General features: G+C 43.3%; 1 protein-coding gene across 2 annotated transcripts in view; it reads right to left on the bottom strand.

Annotated features, from left to right (window-relative positions):
• Positions 1-14,365, bottom strand: part of NADK2 (NAD kinase 2, mitochondrial) — a 32,174-nt gene extending 17,809 nt beyond the window's left edge. For both annotated transcript variants that reach the window (XM_051804791.1, XM_051804792.1), the window contains exon 1: positions 13,913-14,365. In XM_051804791.1, coding sequence (XP_051660751.1) covers positions 13,913-14,287 — 375 coding nt within the window. In that variant the 5' untranslated portion in view covers positions 14,288-14,365. The remainder of the gene's footprint in view (positions 1-13,912) is intronic.
• Between the last annotated feature and the right edge of the window lie 3,766 nt (positions 14,366-18,131).

The following is an 18,131-nucleotide window of genomic DNA, read 5'->3' as shown; positions in this document are numbered from 1 at the left end:
TATACTGTCACTGCTTCCTTTTCCCTGACCAGTTAAAACCAATTTATCAGCACAGAAACAGAACTTCTTCTAGAGTTTGTGTAAAGAAATTTATCTGCGCCAGAAGCTCTGAACAGGCACTTCCAGCAATTTATTCAAGTGCCTTTACTCAAAGTTTTATAACATTCCAAGAGAAAGCGATGCCAGACAGCCTCGCCTAATCCCATTTTCACAGACTCACACTCTACAGAACTCCCCAGTGAAGGGGACAGGACCAGCAGGATATGACAACCAAAGTCAACTGCAATCCAATACCCAAAAATGCAATCTTTATTCATCTGACACCCGCTGTTGTCAAGAAATCCAACCACGAGCTAAGCACAAAGACAGACTCAGCACTGAAGAAATTACAGAAAATAATGGAACTAGCTGCTCCGGAACTGCATTGCTGTCCCCCTCAGTGTGTTTACAACTGGTGATTAACTTGCAGGAACAGAATCTTCAGGAGATCTTACAGCTGGGATTAGGAAACCCCTTCCAACAGAGACTCCCAGGCTGCCTGGATGCCATCAACATGATCACACACAGACATGATCATAATGTGGATGATCAGAAAATAGCCAGCCAAATATTTCAAGTCATCTTCATAAAGCTTGCTGGTACTGGCTTACCGGGGTACAGGGTGTTATGTCCCATTAATTGTGTCACATACTTAAACCCTTTGTTTCTACTCCTGAGCTATAATGCTTGTGCACTCCATACACCTCTTGCTCCTCCAGGGTCCATCGGAACTTGAATGGTGCCACTGTGGGCTCTGGGGACGGAAAGAGTACACGAGTACACGAGTTACAGTAGTTACAGCACAAGCTCATTGCTGGGTCTGCTGCCAGACTCTCATGATCCACTGGGAGGGGAAAGGAGAAAGTGGAAAGGAGAAAATAAGGTATTTGCCTCCCACAGACATCTGCTGCTGAGCACCATAGGTCTAATTTGTTAGAAGAACTTTCAATTGCATGTTTGAAGCACAAACTGATCTTGCTTTACCACCAAAGGAAGAAGAAATCCACAAGCAAATAATCTCTAGAAAACATCAACTGTGTTACTAAAATCAGGGTCCCCATTCATGCTTCCTTTAGAAATATCTGCTGCAAATGGAACACAAGCACCTGACAAGCAGACTGCTGCAGCAGCACACGTTTTCCAGGCTTTTGTTAGTTCAACACAACACAGAAACCACAAACTGCATCTTGCAATTTTATGTACCTCATTTATTTGGCTTATTTGTCAGCATGCTATCTTTCAACTTGGTGGAAAAGAGCTTTTATTTCAGAATGACAGTGTAATAAATCTCTGTGTGATCACTGGTATTTTTGAGCCACCAACATCAGTGGTGAGCCTACAGCTAACATTTCATTGCAACACTAACAAGGAAAGGTACAGGTAGTGCCAGTGCTATGGAAGAGAGTCTGTTCTGTAACTTACATTTACCAGAGCTGTGTTAAATTATTTCATCAACAGCTTCAGAAAGTAGAAGAGGCTGCTCAGCAAATAAGCTACCAGTATCTTGACAACTGGAGGAACAATTTCAGCAGCACTGCAGAACAGGTACAGAATATGTAGGTCTCCTCTTTGAATTTAGCTCTAGAACAAATAAGCAAGTATCACTAAGCAACAAGATAAATGAAACATTAGGGCCTGGAGTTTAAATGGCTAAACTACATCTATGGAGCTAACAAATTGACTTAATTTGCAAAAAGCTACAGAGATTACAACAGTCCATTCATCTCCAGATTCATCCCTCTAGTTCACAGATAACTAACTCACAAGTTCGTTCATCTAAGAACTCACAAAGGGACAGCCTGTCTGAGCCTAACCACAGTCAAGTATATCAAATAGGAGTGCTAATCATCAGCTGCTTCTCACTTAACTACTCCCAAGAACCAGAGAAGTGCCTACAGTTCTTGTGGTCAGAGGCCACAGAATCAGAGTGGTTGAACTGGAAGGGACCTCTGGAGGTCAACTGGTCCAACCCTAGCTTAAGCAGGGCCACCCGGAGCTGCCTTTCCAGAACCATGTCCAGATGGCTTTAGAAGATCTTCTTCACAGATGGAGCCTCTATCACATCACTGGGCAAACTGTGCCAGTGCTCAGTCATCCTCACAGTGAAAAAGCATCTCCCAGTGTTCAGACAGACATACTTGTAATTTCAGCCTGTGCTCACTGCCTCTGCTCCTGCCTCATATCCATAACCTGAATAACACACTAAAATTGTGACAAATACTGCTTCTCAAAAGAGCTTCCCACTGAGGATAAAGAGTAAGATAAATTGAGACCACCATATGCTTTTTACTTTGAAAGAGCTGAAGGCAAAGATCAGGCAGTCCAGTTACTGTATGCGTGATCATCTCCCCGAAGAGCCTGGCAGGAACTTGGGATGTACAGAAAACCCAAGACTGCAGGACAGCCTGGCTCCTGAGCCCCCTGATCAGACAGACCCCCAAACCCATGACAGGCTTGGGTCTTACCAACTGACTCCTCAAAAAGGCACAAAAGGTGTTAGCTTCTGCATGAAGATAACTTGCAAATTCTTCTTCCCTTGGAGGAAGCTTTGATTTACAATTAGGTCTATTAATGTGACCTTAATACCCTGCAAGATTGCAAAATAAAATGCATTATAAACATGCATAATAATATGAGAGCTGTTATAGTGAAACGTGCATGAAAAGCAGAGACAAAGTGGACACAAATTCATTCACGCATAACTTCAGTAGTTGTCTTAAACCTCACAGCAGAAATGCAATGCAAAGCAGGCTTCCAGTAGAGTTTGCACTGGAAAACACACTCAGGGGAACAGAACACGTTCTATGATGGAGATACTTTTCCTTGGAAGACTGAAAGAGAAAAGATCTAGATTGAATGTCTAAATATACCTCTTCTTGTATATTCTGGCCTGATCCTTCTTTAAGGAGAGGATAATTTTTCACAGGGTTCCTTAAACAGTCACTTAGGCAAAGGACATTTGCTTGACTGTCTTCCTTCTGGAATCTTAGCTCTTACCTCTGGCAAGTCTCACCTTACTCAGTTTAAACTGTGGATCTGTTGTCCTTGAGTAATGCTGGTCCTCCAGGAAAATGCTGCAACACAAGGACATGGCTTCTAGACACAAATACAGAAGCAACACGAAGCCAAGCAACTTGTGAATACTCATGTTGTCTACATATGCGGATTATGACCTTTGATTTAGAGAATAGGGAAAGAAGAGCCATAGGTGAGTCTTACCGACACTGCTAACCTAAGCATTAGGATAAAAGTGTATGTTCTCTCCATACAGTAACGTGAATATTGTCCAGAGTGAAACAGTCAATTGAGCGCTTTCTACATCTCACCCCAGTACACTGAGATCAGAGAATCATAGAATTATTTGGGTTGGAAGGGACATTATTTGGTCATCTAGTTACAACGACCCTGCCCCAGGCAGTCCTGCCCCACACAGTGACACCTTCTACCAGACCAGGTTGCTCAAAGCCCTACCCAAACTGGACTAACCTTCACGTAGCCTTAAACTGCCACTGCATCAGGGTGGAGTTAATGCCTCAGTGTACCAGTCACTTGTTTTATGACTGTTGTTCAGTCAAGAGTTAAACTAAATGTCTGACAACAAAGAAGAAAAAAAAAAAAAGGAGGAAAAAAAAGAGAGAGAAAAAAAGCACAGATCTAGAAACAATTGCTCTCTTTCAAATTTCTACAATGAACTTGCCCACACATGCATTCAAGCAGGAAAACAAGAACAGATCACTGCCTTCTAATCTACATACCTTTCTGTTCTACAGAAAGAAGCACCAAACAATCCAAATGGATTTAAAGAGCAACAGCTAAACACAGAAATTTGAGTTTTAACCTAGAGAAGAAAATGCTATTAACATTATAGGTATAGTAATCTAACTATTTCTAAGCAAAGTACAGGACTTTTAAAAGTTCAGTATTTTCAGAAATTGTCTCTCAAGATTTAACCATACATCCTAAGTATACACCTTAGTGCCCTCAGTTTTGTTCTCAGTTTTAAAAGAAACAATCTTTTGATAGGCATATAGAAAAAAAAATTTTCTAAATACATTACATTTTGAACTACAAATACCTTTGAATATAGCATATGCTTCAAACCCTACACTTCTTTTAGCTTTCCTGACAAAACTTGACTCTGACTCAAAACTTCCTTAAGTACCAAAGTCAAAGACTGGCAGTGTATAGCTGCATGCAAGTAATGTTCCCACGTTCTAGTGTTAACTACTAGTTAGTGTAAATCTCCATCTGTCATGCCAAAAACAAACGCAGTTTTCCTCAGAGGTCACGTACACACTGAACTTTTGGATTTCTTATGAGCTCCAATCACATATTAAGCTTTCCTATTTCATAATGTAAGAATAATCCGCATACAAATACTTGTGATTAAATCACGAGTCAGCTTCTGAATCTTAGATAATAAAATGCCAAAGATGAAATAGATAAATATAAACTGAGCAGTTAGCCATGGCAGAACTTGCCCAATAGAAATCTGCACCTTGGAGACACATTTAAGTGCCCCACAAAAAAGACTCTGCTAGAGGACAGCCATAGCAAGATGGAATCACAACTCTGAAACTTTAATGTTTTTTCCAGCATTAACTGGCACTGATGGGGGAGCTGAACTTGGTGGCTGTAGACAACAGATAGCAGGTTTGGATATGACACCCACTTTCACAGTAAATACAGGACAGCACACCGATCCTCAGTTTCTTCTAATTATAGCAGAAGACAAGTATCAGTTGTGAGCTTCAATTGCTGTATTCACACTAATGACAATAAGTTTGTTGGCACCACCAAGCTGTGCAGTGTGGTCAACACCGGAGGGCGGAGATGTCATCCAGAGGGACCTGGACAGGCTCGAGAGGGGCAGCCTGTGCAAATCTCATGAAGTTCAACAAGATCAAGTGCAAGGTGCTGCACCCAGGTTGGGGTAAGCCCCAGTCTTAATACCAGCTAGGGGATGAATGGATTGAGAGTAGCTGTGTGGAGAAGGACTTGAAGGTGTTGGTGGATAACAGCTGGACATGGCTCAGCAATGTGTGCTCACAGCCCAGAAAGACAACCACAGCCCAGACTGCATCCAAAGCAGGGTGGCCAGCAGGGCAAGGGAGGGGATTCTGCCTCTCTGCTCCGCCCTCAGGATAACCCATCTGGAGCACTGCATTCACCTCTGGGGCTCCCAGCACAGGAAGGACACAGACCTGCCAGAGCTAGTCCAGAAAAGGGGCACAACACTGATCAGAAGGCTGGAACACCTCCCCTAGGAAGAAGGGCTGAGAGATCTTTAACCATCCCTTCCAAACCAAATCATTCTATGATTCTGTGAGACTGCTTTCACAGAACTTGTTTGACTCTTCCCCATTCCCAAACTTCTTAAGAGAAGAAATGTGGTCTCCTAATTGCTTTTGCTCTAGAAATACTAAATGCATCATTTGATCTCACATGGGTTTGCAATAGAAAAAAACAAGATAGTAGGGTCACCACATTTAAAAAAAAAAAAAAGTTAGATAAATTAAAATATTTATTGAAAAATTCTAGGCTCATTGAATAATACTGTTTGATAAGTCTCTGGCTCCATGTGGTGGTTGACCCTGACTGGATGCCAAGCGCCCACTAGTGCTGCTCTATCACTCTCCTCCACAAGTGGACAGAGGAGAGAAAATATAACAAACAAAAGGCTCATGAGTTGAGATAAAGACAGGGAGAGGTCACTCATCGATTACCATCATCAGCTAAACAGACTTGATTTGAGGAAATTTATTTAAAATTAAATTCAGAGCAGGATAATGAGAAGTAAAACAAATCTTAAAAACACCTTCCCCCCCACACCTCTTTCCTTCCCAGGCTCTGCCTCCTACCCCCAGAGGCGCAAGGAGGCAGGGAATGGGGGTTATGGTCAGTTCATCACAGGTTGTTGCTGCCACTGCTCAGGGAGAGGAGTCCTTCCCCTCTCCCACGGCAGACAATTCTCCACAAACTTCTCCAACGGGTTTTCCCACAGGCTACACTTCTTCACAAACAGCTCCAGCTTGGGTCCCTTCCACAGGGTGCAGTCCTTCAGGAACAGGCTGCTCCAGCACAGGTCTCCCACAGAGTCAAAAGTCCTGCCAGGAAACACGCTCCAGCGTGGGCTCCTCTCTCCGTGGGCCACAGGTCCTGCCAGGAGAGCCTGCCCCAGCACAGGCTTCCCATGGGTTCACAGCCTCCTTTGGGCATCCACCTGCTCCAGTGTGGATCTCCCCTACAGGTTGCAAGTGGATCTCTGCATCCCCATGAACCACAATGGACTGTGGGGGCATAGCTGCCTTCCCACAGTCTGCACCACAGGGTGCAGTGGAACTTCAGCTCTGACACCTGAAGCAACTCCTCCCCCTCCTCCTTCACTGACCTTGGTACCTGCAGAGCTGTTCCTCTCACACATTCTCACTCCTTCTCTGCAAGCAATTACGTCCACACAGTAATTTTTTTTTTCCTTCTTAAATATGTTATCACAGAGGTGTTACTACCACCTCCAATTGGCTCAGCCTTGGCCAGCAGCCAGACTGTCTTGGATCCATCTGCCACTGGCTCTGTCAGATATGGGGGAAGCTTCTGGCAGTTTCTCACAGAAGCCACCTCCTGTATTACCCCTGCTACCAAACTCTGGCCATGCAAATTCAGTACATTCAACCTGTTGCTAACAATAGGGAGGGTTTCAGCAGGATCATGTTTGTGGTACTAGTGGATTGACCCATTTTGGGACACCCAGCTCTTTCAAGGACCTGCAGTCCAGCTCATTCAGACTAGCACAAGCACTCTGAAGTGAACCTGAGAACCACCGGCAGTAAGCAGCTGCAGGTCCTGGGTGAACTTAAAATGCACTGGCTTCTGCTAATGTAACAGCTAAGAATCCAATCCACAAAGTCAATGCATTGTTTACAGCATGTCTTTAATAGTGAGTATCTGCCTTAGCTGAAGTAGCAGAGAAATCATGCAGACTCCTAAAACAAACTCCTACTCAGAATCAGCAGTAGCCAGGCTCGGGTTTAAGTTCTCTATAAAGCTTTAAATATGAATTAAGTTTTCCATTAAAAACTACTGCTGAGTTGCAAGCCATAGGCATTAAGTCCAGTTTCTCCCACTTCCCAGTCTGGGTTATTATTTATTATACAGGCTGTTTGCTTTTATAAAAGTGTGCTAGGTTAACTGATGCAGTACTTACCACACCAGAAAGATAAGAAGGCTGGTGTTACCTGACCAGCACTACTGACTGATGTACTGACTAGCTGTCAGCTGCTCAGAATTGTTCCTAATATTGTTCCTGTACACATGTTAGGTTTCTACTGTTTTGCTACAATGCCCCTCATACTGTAGAAGTTCAGTAGGCTGCTTTAGGTAGGATTTTTTTTTCCCTTATTCTTTCCTTACTTTTTCTTCAATCACTTAGACTACTTACTTTTATTAACATCGTCACAACAGCTTTTCAAATGATGCCTTTGTATCTGCTACAGACTGATGATTATGAAGTGTTTTGCATATTGTAGCATTTTATATGCCTTTACTTCTGTAGTAGCTGACTTCACCAGCAACATTATGTTCCTGAAGCTTTATAGAAATGCTGCTTTAGGGCAAGAGTTTGATCCATACATAAACAAAAGTAAAAATGCCATAAACTATTTTCTAATTCTTCATCATCCACCACATTAAAGCATTATTGTCATTTTAACCACATCTGAGGAATACACAGAGTTTTTTGCAATTCAAAGGCTAATGCAGAGCAAATTGTTGTGTTAACTATAAACAGAATAGTAACTGCTTTCTGCACTAACAGGTTTCTAGAACCCTGTGCAATGCATGCAATACAATCACTCAGTTCTCATTAATTCAGCACAACACCAACATAACATCGTAAATCACAACTACTGAAGTACTTAAAACCGATATTAAAGTAACTTCCAAAAAGCAGCCTTTTTCAGCTGTATACAGTATCAGATGCTTGGTGATATAATCCATGAAGTTTAATTTAGACACACTAAAATGCTCCCTATTTTATATGTATTTGTTATATATGACTAAGTATACTTGAATGGTGTACGGGAAAAACAAATGCTATGGAAAAAAATAATTACTATATCCTATTTAATTGTTTCCATCATTTTCCAGACTCTTCTTATGACAGAGCAACAATATGGAAGGAACTTTTTAATAAAGCAGATGCAAGCTGAAGTTACTTAACACTGATGCAAGTATATCAAATTGCAAAGGTAAAGATAAACAAATGTACGCTATGGTTGTGTAATTTGAAAAACATCTACACCCATCTCAGTTTCCAGTGGACTAGCTCAAAAATTTTATTTCTGAAAAAAAAGTGTTTTTAGCTTTATACAGTCCTGGTGCACTATAACCTGTGTCTTGAATTCTGTATGCCTGAAATTCACTAAACTGAGTTGATATTTCCCCCCTCTTTTTAAGGCAAGGTAAAGTAAAGTACATTGTACAGTCCTAGCAGTTTTTAAACTGCTCCCTGAAAAAACAGCTACTGAAATAATTCACATTACAAAATAAGCAGAGATGGGTAGTCTGAAAACGACAAAACAATGAAAAGCTTCAAACTATGACCTCATTCGGTAAGTTTCTATTTAAAGATACGACTTCAAATGTACCCCTGTATATCTGGATCTACAAGAGGACACAAATATAAATGTCCTAATACTTAGTGCTTTTTAGAGGAGCAACTTTTTTTTAATTACTTGCTAAATTATCTCATTTCATTTTAAAATTAGAACTCAGTTGAACTTTGAAGTTTGCACATTACTTTTTCCTTCTGCTACCTTCCTTGCATCTGTAAAAATTCCAGTGTTTTGAAAATATTTACGTACTAAATAATTGCAGTGGATCACAGGCACCTGTATTGAAGTGCAGTCCTCTAAATCAGAAATCGAAGAATGAAATACCTGACTGGTTTCCAAAAGCCTATCTTCAGGTGGCAACGTGAGATTTACACACCTGTAACACTAGTACCCAGAAAAGGTAATTAAAAAGTGATACTAAAGTGATACTTTCACCATTTAATGTAAAAGATATTTTAATTTCCGTAATTAAAACCAAAAATCAATCAGCTATCAAGTTTAAGTAAAACAGTATATTTCCCCCAAGAGAGAATTTTCTTGAGAGACATGAAAACGTGCAGGCTGGTAACAACTGGTGCTATACACATCTTAATTAGGAATTCAGGAGAATGGCAGGGTAGTGCTCTTCTACACACACACACACACCCTCCACACTTCTGTGGGGTTGTTCTAGTGCACAATACAGGAGCTTCAACTGAAGCTCTCCTACCTGCTGGGCAACACTCCTTTCTTCCTTCCTGACTACCCCAGCTCTGTATGTTATTGGTGGTGCCCTATGCATCACTTATGTGCCTCTTTCAGGGGAGGGAATATCCTGCTAACACGCTACCTCTTCTCTAACGAAAAACCAGTTCTCAATAAAGCCCTATGAACTTCACATCACTGAGATGAGCACCCCTACCAATCTGTTGCAGTGGTCCAAATGAGCCAAAACTTGTTCCAAACAGCTGTAAGTCTGTGCTCTCCATCCCTGCTCCAAATGACGACTGTAAACCAGCCACAGTAGAGTATCAGCTGTGGTCCACACTGAACCATTTCCTTCCAATTAAGACCAAAACAAACCTAACTTTTCATATGACATTTTCAAAGGTAATTAAAACTGTACATGAACTGTGTTTGGACAGCTAAATTGTTCATCTTTCCTAAATACCTTCCAGGCATGAGAAGTCAGCAGCTACATCGCATCTGCACTATCAAACAAAACAAAGAACAGAACTCAGGAAATTAGTTTTCTCTATTACTGGGGTATTAAATTCTCTTAGTTTACATAAGGACAACAGCAGTGCTTGTTCTGCATGGATTTACTGAGAATGAAATAAACAGCCAGGATATATAGTAGCCTTCAGTATTAGTTGACTGGATCATTTACTTTTGTAACCAGTCATATTTAGATGCTAATCCAAATAAACAGGTCAGAAGAAATGCAAACTGCTGTCACTCCTGGTAAGCAAACTGTCTGTAGGGACTTGGGAAAAATATTAGTATTTTCATCTAACTTAAAGATGGTAACTGCAAGTTTTAGAAATCCAGTAGCCCCTTCAAATTTCATGAAGGCAAAGAAAAATATTCCTTGCATGATATGATGCACAAAATTTACTGATGCAGCACTTTTTTTTAAGTGCTGGATCATTTGGAGGTATTTTCCTTTTGTGGTATTAGAAGAGAAATCTCACTTTTATAGAACTCTAATCTCTCTTCGGAAGTAAAGACTCTGAAAACCTCTCCAGTAAAACAGTATCCAAAGCATTTAATTATACTTTACATAATCCTTCAGAATTAGACTACTAATTATGATAGTCAGGTGTGTTTGTGTACCCCTATAAACAGATGTAAAAGACTTGTTTGTAAGCATGTAATAGTATCTGCCACAAGACAGGTAAAAACAATTGCCTGGAGCAAGCATGCACAGCATGCATGCAGAAATGCAATGGAAGAATTAATCTTTCACAGATCTGCTAAACACTCCAAAAAGTGCTTGCCCTTGCTCTCCATCTCCCCGGCATCTGTTTTGTTTTTCTGCTGTCTGGACTGCTTCTTCACCTCTCTTATCTCTGTTTGCACAGAGAAAGAATTCAGGAATTGTGACCTTGCAGCTTTGACTTTGCAACATTTTATAGTGTTTGTACAATACAACTCACTTGGGGTCCAAAGGAAAGGCCACAGAAGGATTTAAGCCACAGGTGCTCAGGGCCTCTATGGGTTATTAGAAGTGTCAGCCAGTCTGCCTTGATACCCATACTCTGCTTCTTGAAGTATACTGTGATTTTTACTGGATATATCATACAAATGATACACACTATGATCTGTATCGTATTTTAATATGTATTTGTATATGTCAGTGATTCATTTTCAGCCTCCTTAAATATGGAACAAATACCACCTCACTAGGACGTGTGCCCAAATGCACCACCCACTTCTGCATTAAGTGACTGCAGCTTCAGTCTTAATACATAAATGCACTGACTGCAACAGTTAAATTCAGGACTCCTGTCTCAGTGATCAGGTAGAACTGTTTAAGCCCACATATCATTACTTGTGCTATATGAAAATCTGAAGCTTCCAAGTAGAGACATCGGTTATCTTCTAGAAACTTGCAAACATTTCTTCTGCCCACAACTGGTAGGCCAACGAGCCGAGGTGCAGTTGGTCAAATCTAACCCTGGAACAGCGCCTTGAAGTTGAATTTCTGTACTTCAGATAGTCAGCACCTGGACAACTGAAGGTCTGTGACAGATGATGACAGCATTGTGCTTCCTCCTTAGACTCCCTCACACCGCGATGCTGCCACACCACAAGCCAGGTCCGGGGTCACTCAAGCTTGAGCCCCTGCAATGTAACACAATCCCCACAACCAACATGTCTGGGTTAGCCAACAGCTCCAAGCACCAGGTAAACCAAACCCCTCCTACGCTTCTTTGCTTTCACTCTTTGCCTCTACCCCAACGTGAGGCTTTCATACGAGCCTCAGCTCTCACCCTACCCTCTACTTGGCCCTTCAGCACCACTGAGCTGCAAATCCGAAGGAAGTAGGTCTGGGCTCATTTCTGAGATCAGTTGCCTTGGGAGCAGCTTCTGAAGCCTCCCCAGGAGAAACGGGGAGAGCAGAGTGCAGCCAACTTCAGGAAGCAAAATGCATCATATTCCCATGCTGCCCACAAAGGACATGGCACTGCAGGGAAGGACACTTTGCAGCAATCACTCTGCTATGAAGTGGTCTCTTTCCACAACAGAGAGGCTAAGAGTCTCCTGAACTTCAGCTAACATTTTCACTAAGGCTGCCATTAACTCAGCTGGAGGAAAAACAATCTGAGACCAGTCACAGCAAAATGCAAATACAGAATTTTTTACAGGTCAGCTAAAAAATTTAAGAAACTAGCAGTAAAGATAATTCTTTCACTCTCTTATTTTTTATTTCAAAAATAGAATTCTAGAAGAGCTTTTCAATGTGTTCTTGCACAAATCTTTGTATTCCTGCCCATACAACAAGAGCTTAACTCAGTATTGCTACACACACAGTTAGGCAAGTTAGGCTTTGTCTACCTGGCGACACTGTGATTTATTGCTGCAATTGCTCACAAGGAGGTATTTTCAGGGGAAAGATTTTTTAAAAAAAAGCACCAGTCTTACAACCAAAATTCTAGAACTCTCCCAAATGTGCAGAATTGTCTTATACATGTAAGTTTCTCCAACTACTACAATCAGCCACTGAGTTCATAGTTACTTTTTTTAAAATGAATCTTCAGAGTGACACAGGTTACCAATCACACAAAACATGCATTCCTGTGAGAAAAGAAACTGCAGCTACCACTACATTTAGTCAAGGGATGTGCAACACTAATGACACTGCTCACTAACTGATTCACTATCCCATTCCTTCCTGTACACAGTGGTTAAGGAAAAGTAACCAAACACCCTTTTGTTTTTCTTGGTTTTAGCTGCACGCTGAGGACAACCTCTATACTAAACAAGAAATGTTTCCTCAACAGAAGCTTAAATGAAAAGAAAAACAGTCTTACAGATGAGCTGTGAGAGTCGTTTTTTTTCCATAACCACCATTTGAAAGGAAGTACAAGGACATCTTAGCAACAGGAACCCACATGGGAATCAACACAGAATGATGTTTCCACATTAAACCTGTTGATATATGAAATATGACTAGAGAGGTACACAAAACATGTAAAAATGTTTGGATGGGAATTCCACAGGAGACGGATGAACAACTGAAGCATGCAGAAAGATGTTAGAACTATCTCACTTTAGATAGTGTACTTTTTATCCCAGTTCTCTATGACGCAAGACTATGCAACCATACCATTTGTCCCTGCACAAAAAGTTAAGCATATGTACAAGTTTAATCAAAACACTACAAATTAACAGAGGTCTAAAATATGTAAGAGACCAAAGACAAGACAGACACAAATTAATGGTCTTATGTGAAATAAAGACAGTAATATGAGCTCATGACCTGGCCTGCTGCCAGCCACAGCAACCCCAGAAGGTACCATTCTCTGGCCCACCAGTGGTAGATGAACAATGGAAGGAGACAGACACAGGGTAAATGGAGAACTGAGCTTGGGGGAGACGAAGACAAGCTGCTGGGTGCACATATGAACTCTTAGAGACACCTGCTTTCCTTAGTACAACTTCAGGAATGGACCTTTATACTGAATGTTTCTTAGAGACTAAAGAAAAAGGGTTTTCTAAAAACTTTAACAAGGAGAACATATGCAAAGGTGAGATTTGGCTGTCTGGGAGGAGTTCTTAGGAAAATACATAAGGATGAAGCAAAGATGTGGAGCAAGGAAAGGAGGAAATGTGAATGATTCCTCTTAGCCTCAGAGGAGATTTTTTGCAACACTGTGCTTTCCTCAGTATGCACTTCTCTAATCTTTACATTACACGCTGCAAGGAAAAGCCTGCAGCTTGCTGAGGGCTGCTGGAATCCCTCCGAGGGTAAAACCCAAACACGCTTACTACACAAATCCCTCGACAGGCTGCGAGCGATGAATGAAGGGTGGTCCAGCGGCACGGCTCGCACCGCTCTGTCCATCGGGATCGGGGGCCCGGGGAGGCAGCAGGGGGAGAGGTAGAGTGAGGGAATAGCGAACCGCCCCAGGGAAACCCCGGGAACATTCGAACACAGAGGCCCAGTGACCCCCTGGGCCGCGCATCCCCCTGGTGACCCTCCCGCCCCCCGACCCCGCCGCGGCCCCGGCGGCAGCGCCCGCGGAGGCCGTGACTGCATCCCCCCCGCCGCTCACCAGCTGCTTGAGGTCCTCCTCGGAGAGCCCGGCGTAGCGGTACCGCTGCTGCTCGAACTCGTACCGCGTCGTCTTCACCACTACGGCCACCCGCGACGGCCGGAACCCGCCGCCCGCCGCCCCCGGCCCGCCGCGCTCCCGCCGCCGCGGCTCGCATGGCGCGGCTCCCGCCGCCCCCCGCCCCGCCGCCGCGGAGGGGCTCAGCCCGCCGAGGGTGAGCAGGCGTCGGCGGGTGCCGCCGAGCAGCGGCAGCCCCGGCGGGGCGGGGGGAGCCGCCGCCGCCGCCGCCCCGTGGCAGAGCAGGGCGGAGCGGCGAGCGGTCGGTCGGCCGGCGAGGCGGAGGCGGGCGCAGGGGAAGCCCCGCACGGCGAACATCGCCCGGGCTCGCTGCGCCGCTCCCCGGGGCGGGCAGGCGGGGCGGGCGCGGCGCTGCCGGCGGCGGCTGCGGCCGCTCTGCGGCGGCGCCCGGCACACATGGCCTGGCCACGCCCACCGCCACGCCCACCGCGCGCGCACCCACCGCCCCCGCCAATCGCGGGCGGCACCGCCGGGCACCAGCCCCGCGCGGGGGCGGGGCCGGGGGCGCGCCCCGGCGCGTGCGCCCTTCCCGGCCAACCGGGGCGCAGCGCGCGGCGGGAGAGAGCCCCGCCCCCGCGCCCCGGGGGAGCGCGGGCTGCGCATGCGCCCCGAGGGCGCGGCCGCTCCCCTGCCCGTCCCCGCCGTGGCGCCGCCCCGCCTGCTGGGGGCCCCTGGCGCGCGGGACGGGGCGAGAGGCACGTACGCGGCGCGCGGGGCATCCTGAGGGGACGGCGACAGGACTTCCAGTGCTTCCATTGCCTCCAGTACCCCCGGGGGATGGCGACAGTGCCTCCAGTGCCCCTAGTGCCCGCGAGGCACAGCGACAGCCCCCGCGGTGACATTGTTAAAGAGATGTCAAAGAGGAAGACAATTAAGTGGTCTTGGACCGCGTGCGCGGAAACCTCACGTTCTCGTGTTGCTGCTCCGGTTCTCTGTTTTTATGATGGTATTACAGTACGGCAGAAAGGCGAATACGAACCAGTAGTAGGATATCAGCGAAACTTAAGATAGGCTGGGGCAATATACAGGAATTCCGAGATTTAAAAAACAGTGCCCCCCCCGATCTCCCACACGCAGGACGGCGACAGTGCCACCATTATTTGTGAAACAATGACTGTGGTGTCCCCTGTTTCAGCAGGTGGATTCAGAGGTCCGTGCCAAGCAGTCTGTGGAAATCCCGAAGTGGGATTGCCTGCCTGGGAGGCCAGCCTACTTCCCTGTGAAACTTGCCTGAGGAAAAGGTCTCCGAAAGTTGGAAAAACACAACAGGTGTTTTGTTTTAAAGAACTAAATAGCACATCTGGTGAGGATCTGGCGAGAAACACGTAGTTTGAAACCTCTGACTCTTATCTGTGACTGTTCTGGTGTTTGATCACAGTGTGTGAGGAAGGGCAGGAAGGGGCAGCGTGGTGAGAGACGCAGCTCCCACGGGGGAGGATCTGAGAGCAGCGCCCGCTGTGAGTGCCACGTAAAAAAAAAAAAAAAAAAAAAGAAATTAAATTATTGATCCTGAGTTACTTTTTAATATTGTAAGCAGGTGCTCCAGAAATGCTGTGAGGGGTTTGCATCATTATTAATAACTGCCTGCCCAGGCATCGACTGCCACAGACAGCCAGTACTTCCGCACCAGAGGGAGGCCTCACTTAGGCACGTATTTCTCATTACTCACCTTGTTCGTGATCTTCCCCTGGGGAAGTCACAGCCTCTGGCTGCAGGTAGAGATTGAAGCAGGAGCTCTTGCCTGTCAGTGCAGCACTCCTCTATACACTATCACTATCTATACAGAGATATAGGAAATGAGAGTAGCCAGAGCCAGTTAGCCTTTCCCTGCTCTTGTATAACAATACAAAGGCTCTCTTCAGTCTTTACTGATGGGTAGGAGGATTTTCTGTCTACTGATTAGCTTAGCCTTGAAGGAAACTATCACAAACCAGATTGCCAGGAGAGTAATTAAACATAACTAATTCCTTTGCTAACCAAAAAATGCCTCATTCAGTATAACAATTAACTTTTGGATTGTACAAAGCCGTAAGTAATACAAGATCCTGGAGGCTCAAAGGATATAGGAGGTTTTGAAATTTATTACTCTGATCTGAATGGTATCTATTTTATAACTTCTTTGACCATTGAGCTGCTCCTCTAGGATTCTGTACTTCATGTATTATCTATTTATATTTCATTGTTTTGATCTTTGAAAAACAAATCAGCTTAAACTACTAAGGCAAGTTTGAATATGGAACAGTATTCGATGCTGAGATCGTGCAGTTATCATGTTATGGTCATTTGAATTAATGCCCACAGCAAGCTTATAAGCATAAAATATGATATATGTATTTTAAAATGTGAATTCAAATCAGTAGATGATATCCTAAAGTTCTGGAAACAATGCTGAGGCACAGAGCATGAAGTGATTCATCCACGGTTCCCAGAAGGAAGTGTCTGACAGACTAGCTGTCAGATTGTCTGATACCCCATTGTCTACATGGAAAAGGGTTTAAACTTTTGTAACATATAAAATAAAGTTTGTGGAACGTTACTTACAGTTTGCATCTTACTTTGTAAATGGATCTACTTAGAAAATAGTCATTAGACACTAACCCCACCCTTACTACAATTCTTGATTTGAATTTTTACCTGATATACAGGAAGACACAAATGTCTGTCAAATGACACTTTGCTTATTTTGACATATATTCAGTTTGTGGCATATGACATGTCTTCAAGCCCCATTTTTAGTGACTTCAGAACAATATATCCAGGGGATTAAGGTACAGATTCATTCATACAAAATTAAATTAATAAATACAGACATTTTAGCCTAGTATCCTTATAGGATACAAGTATGTAGTAAGATTGAATTCCCACTGTAATAACTTCTTAAATCCCTGGCCCACCACAACCAATTTTGGTTTGGGCACAGGGCACTTAAAAATTCTTCATAGAAACATATGCCTGCAGTTAGAAAAAAATGTTGTAGAGTAATGCCCATTTTAGACAGGAAGGAGTTATATAATACATGAGGTAAATTTCAAGATGCAAATCTGTAGAAAACCAGGCATCCTTAGCTCTACATTTTTCAAGTTATATAGAGGACTTTAAAAATCTCCTGTGTAATACACTTAAAATATTCTGTGTTACAAAGTAACTGGGAAAATTTCTACATAAACACTAAATGATTCCTTAAGTTATTTCACTAGTTGCAAAACTGGCAATGCACAACTGTACTAGCAGTTTTATAAAGTAGCCTTTTTCTACCCAAAAGGATGTACATATTGCTTCTAGTGCACTTGCAGTCTAGGACAATTGTTCATTTCGTTGAACATATTCACTCCTTATTGAAGGCTATGAATAATGCCTTCTTGTGAGAGTTTAATTAATAAGCAGTATAGATTTAACTGATCCAATTATTTACATTTTCTAGACTTTCTTTATCTGACCCTAAGTGCTAGTGGTACCTGAAAATGACAGTAGTGCCTTTGTGTTTAAAATGGCAATGCTATCAGCTGCATTCATACAGGAGGAGGTAAACACACCATCACCATAATGTTTCATAAAACCAGTCCTCGGATTTTGAGCCCAGCTGACAACAGCTGTTAATTCTAATAATCCAGAGAAAAAGTCCAGACTGATGCTTAGAGAACATGTCACTCGTGACACGTCAGAGCCTTACAAGGCATGTAGATGAACACATTAGCAGGTGTAGTCTTATTGAATTTCTGATCCCAGATTCTATCTATGTGCAGTTGCATTTTGCTTGCAACATGTATACCTTCATCAGTGATTACATAGTTGAGTTATGTAATTTGGTTCATAAATTCGAAATTACAAAATCAACAAAGAAGCTTCAGAAAAAGCAAAAAACCAAAGTAAATGCAGCTATTATTATTAATCCAAATTACAAAATCTTTTTTACACAAAACCAATGAGAGGAGCAAGTTTTCTTGTCCACGCTTTCATTAGAAGATGTTTTAATTAGCATAGATTTACTTTCCTGCTTTTCTTCCCACTCTTTGCTTATGCAAAACAAACTACTCCATCACTGAATTGAACTAATACAGTTGACTTCAACATTTCAAAAGCAATTTGAATATGCTCAAAGTGCTGCAAATACATTGTTTTGTAAGAATAACTTTAGTGTTTG

The sequence above is a fragment of the Manacus candei genome, unplaced genomic scaffold, assembly GCF_025592945.1.
Source record: "Manacus candei isolate 608988 ecotype Guabito, Panama unplaced genomic scaffold, ASM2559294v1 h1tg000061l, whole genome shotgun sequence".
NCBI classification, from domain to species: domain Eukaryota; kingdom Metazoa; phylum Chordata; class Aves; order Passeriformes; family Pipridae; genus Manacus; species Manacus candei.
The sequence above is the reverse complement of the archived record's forward strand: the minus strand, read 5'-3'. Positions and strand labels throughout refer to the sequence as shown.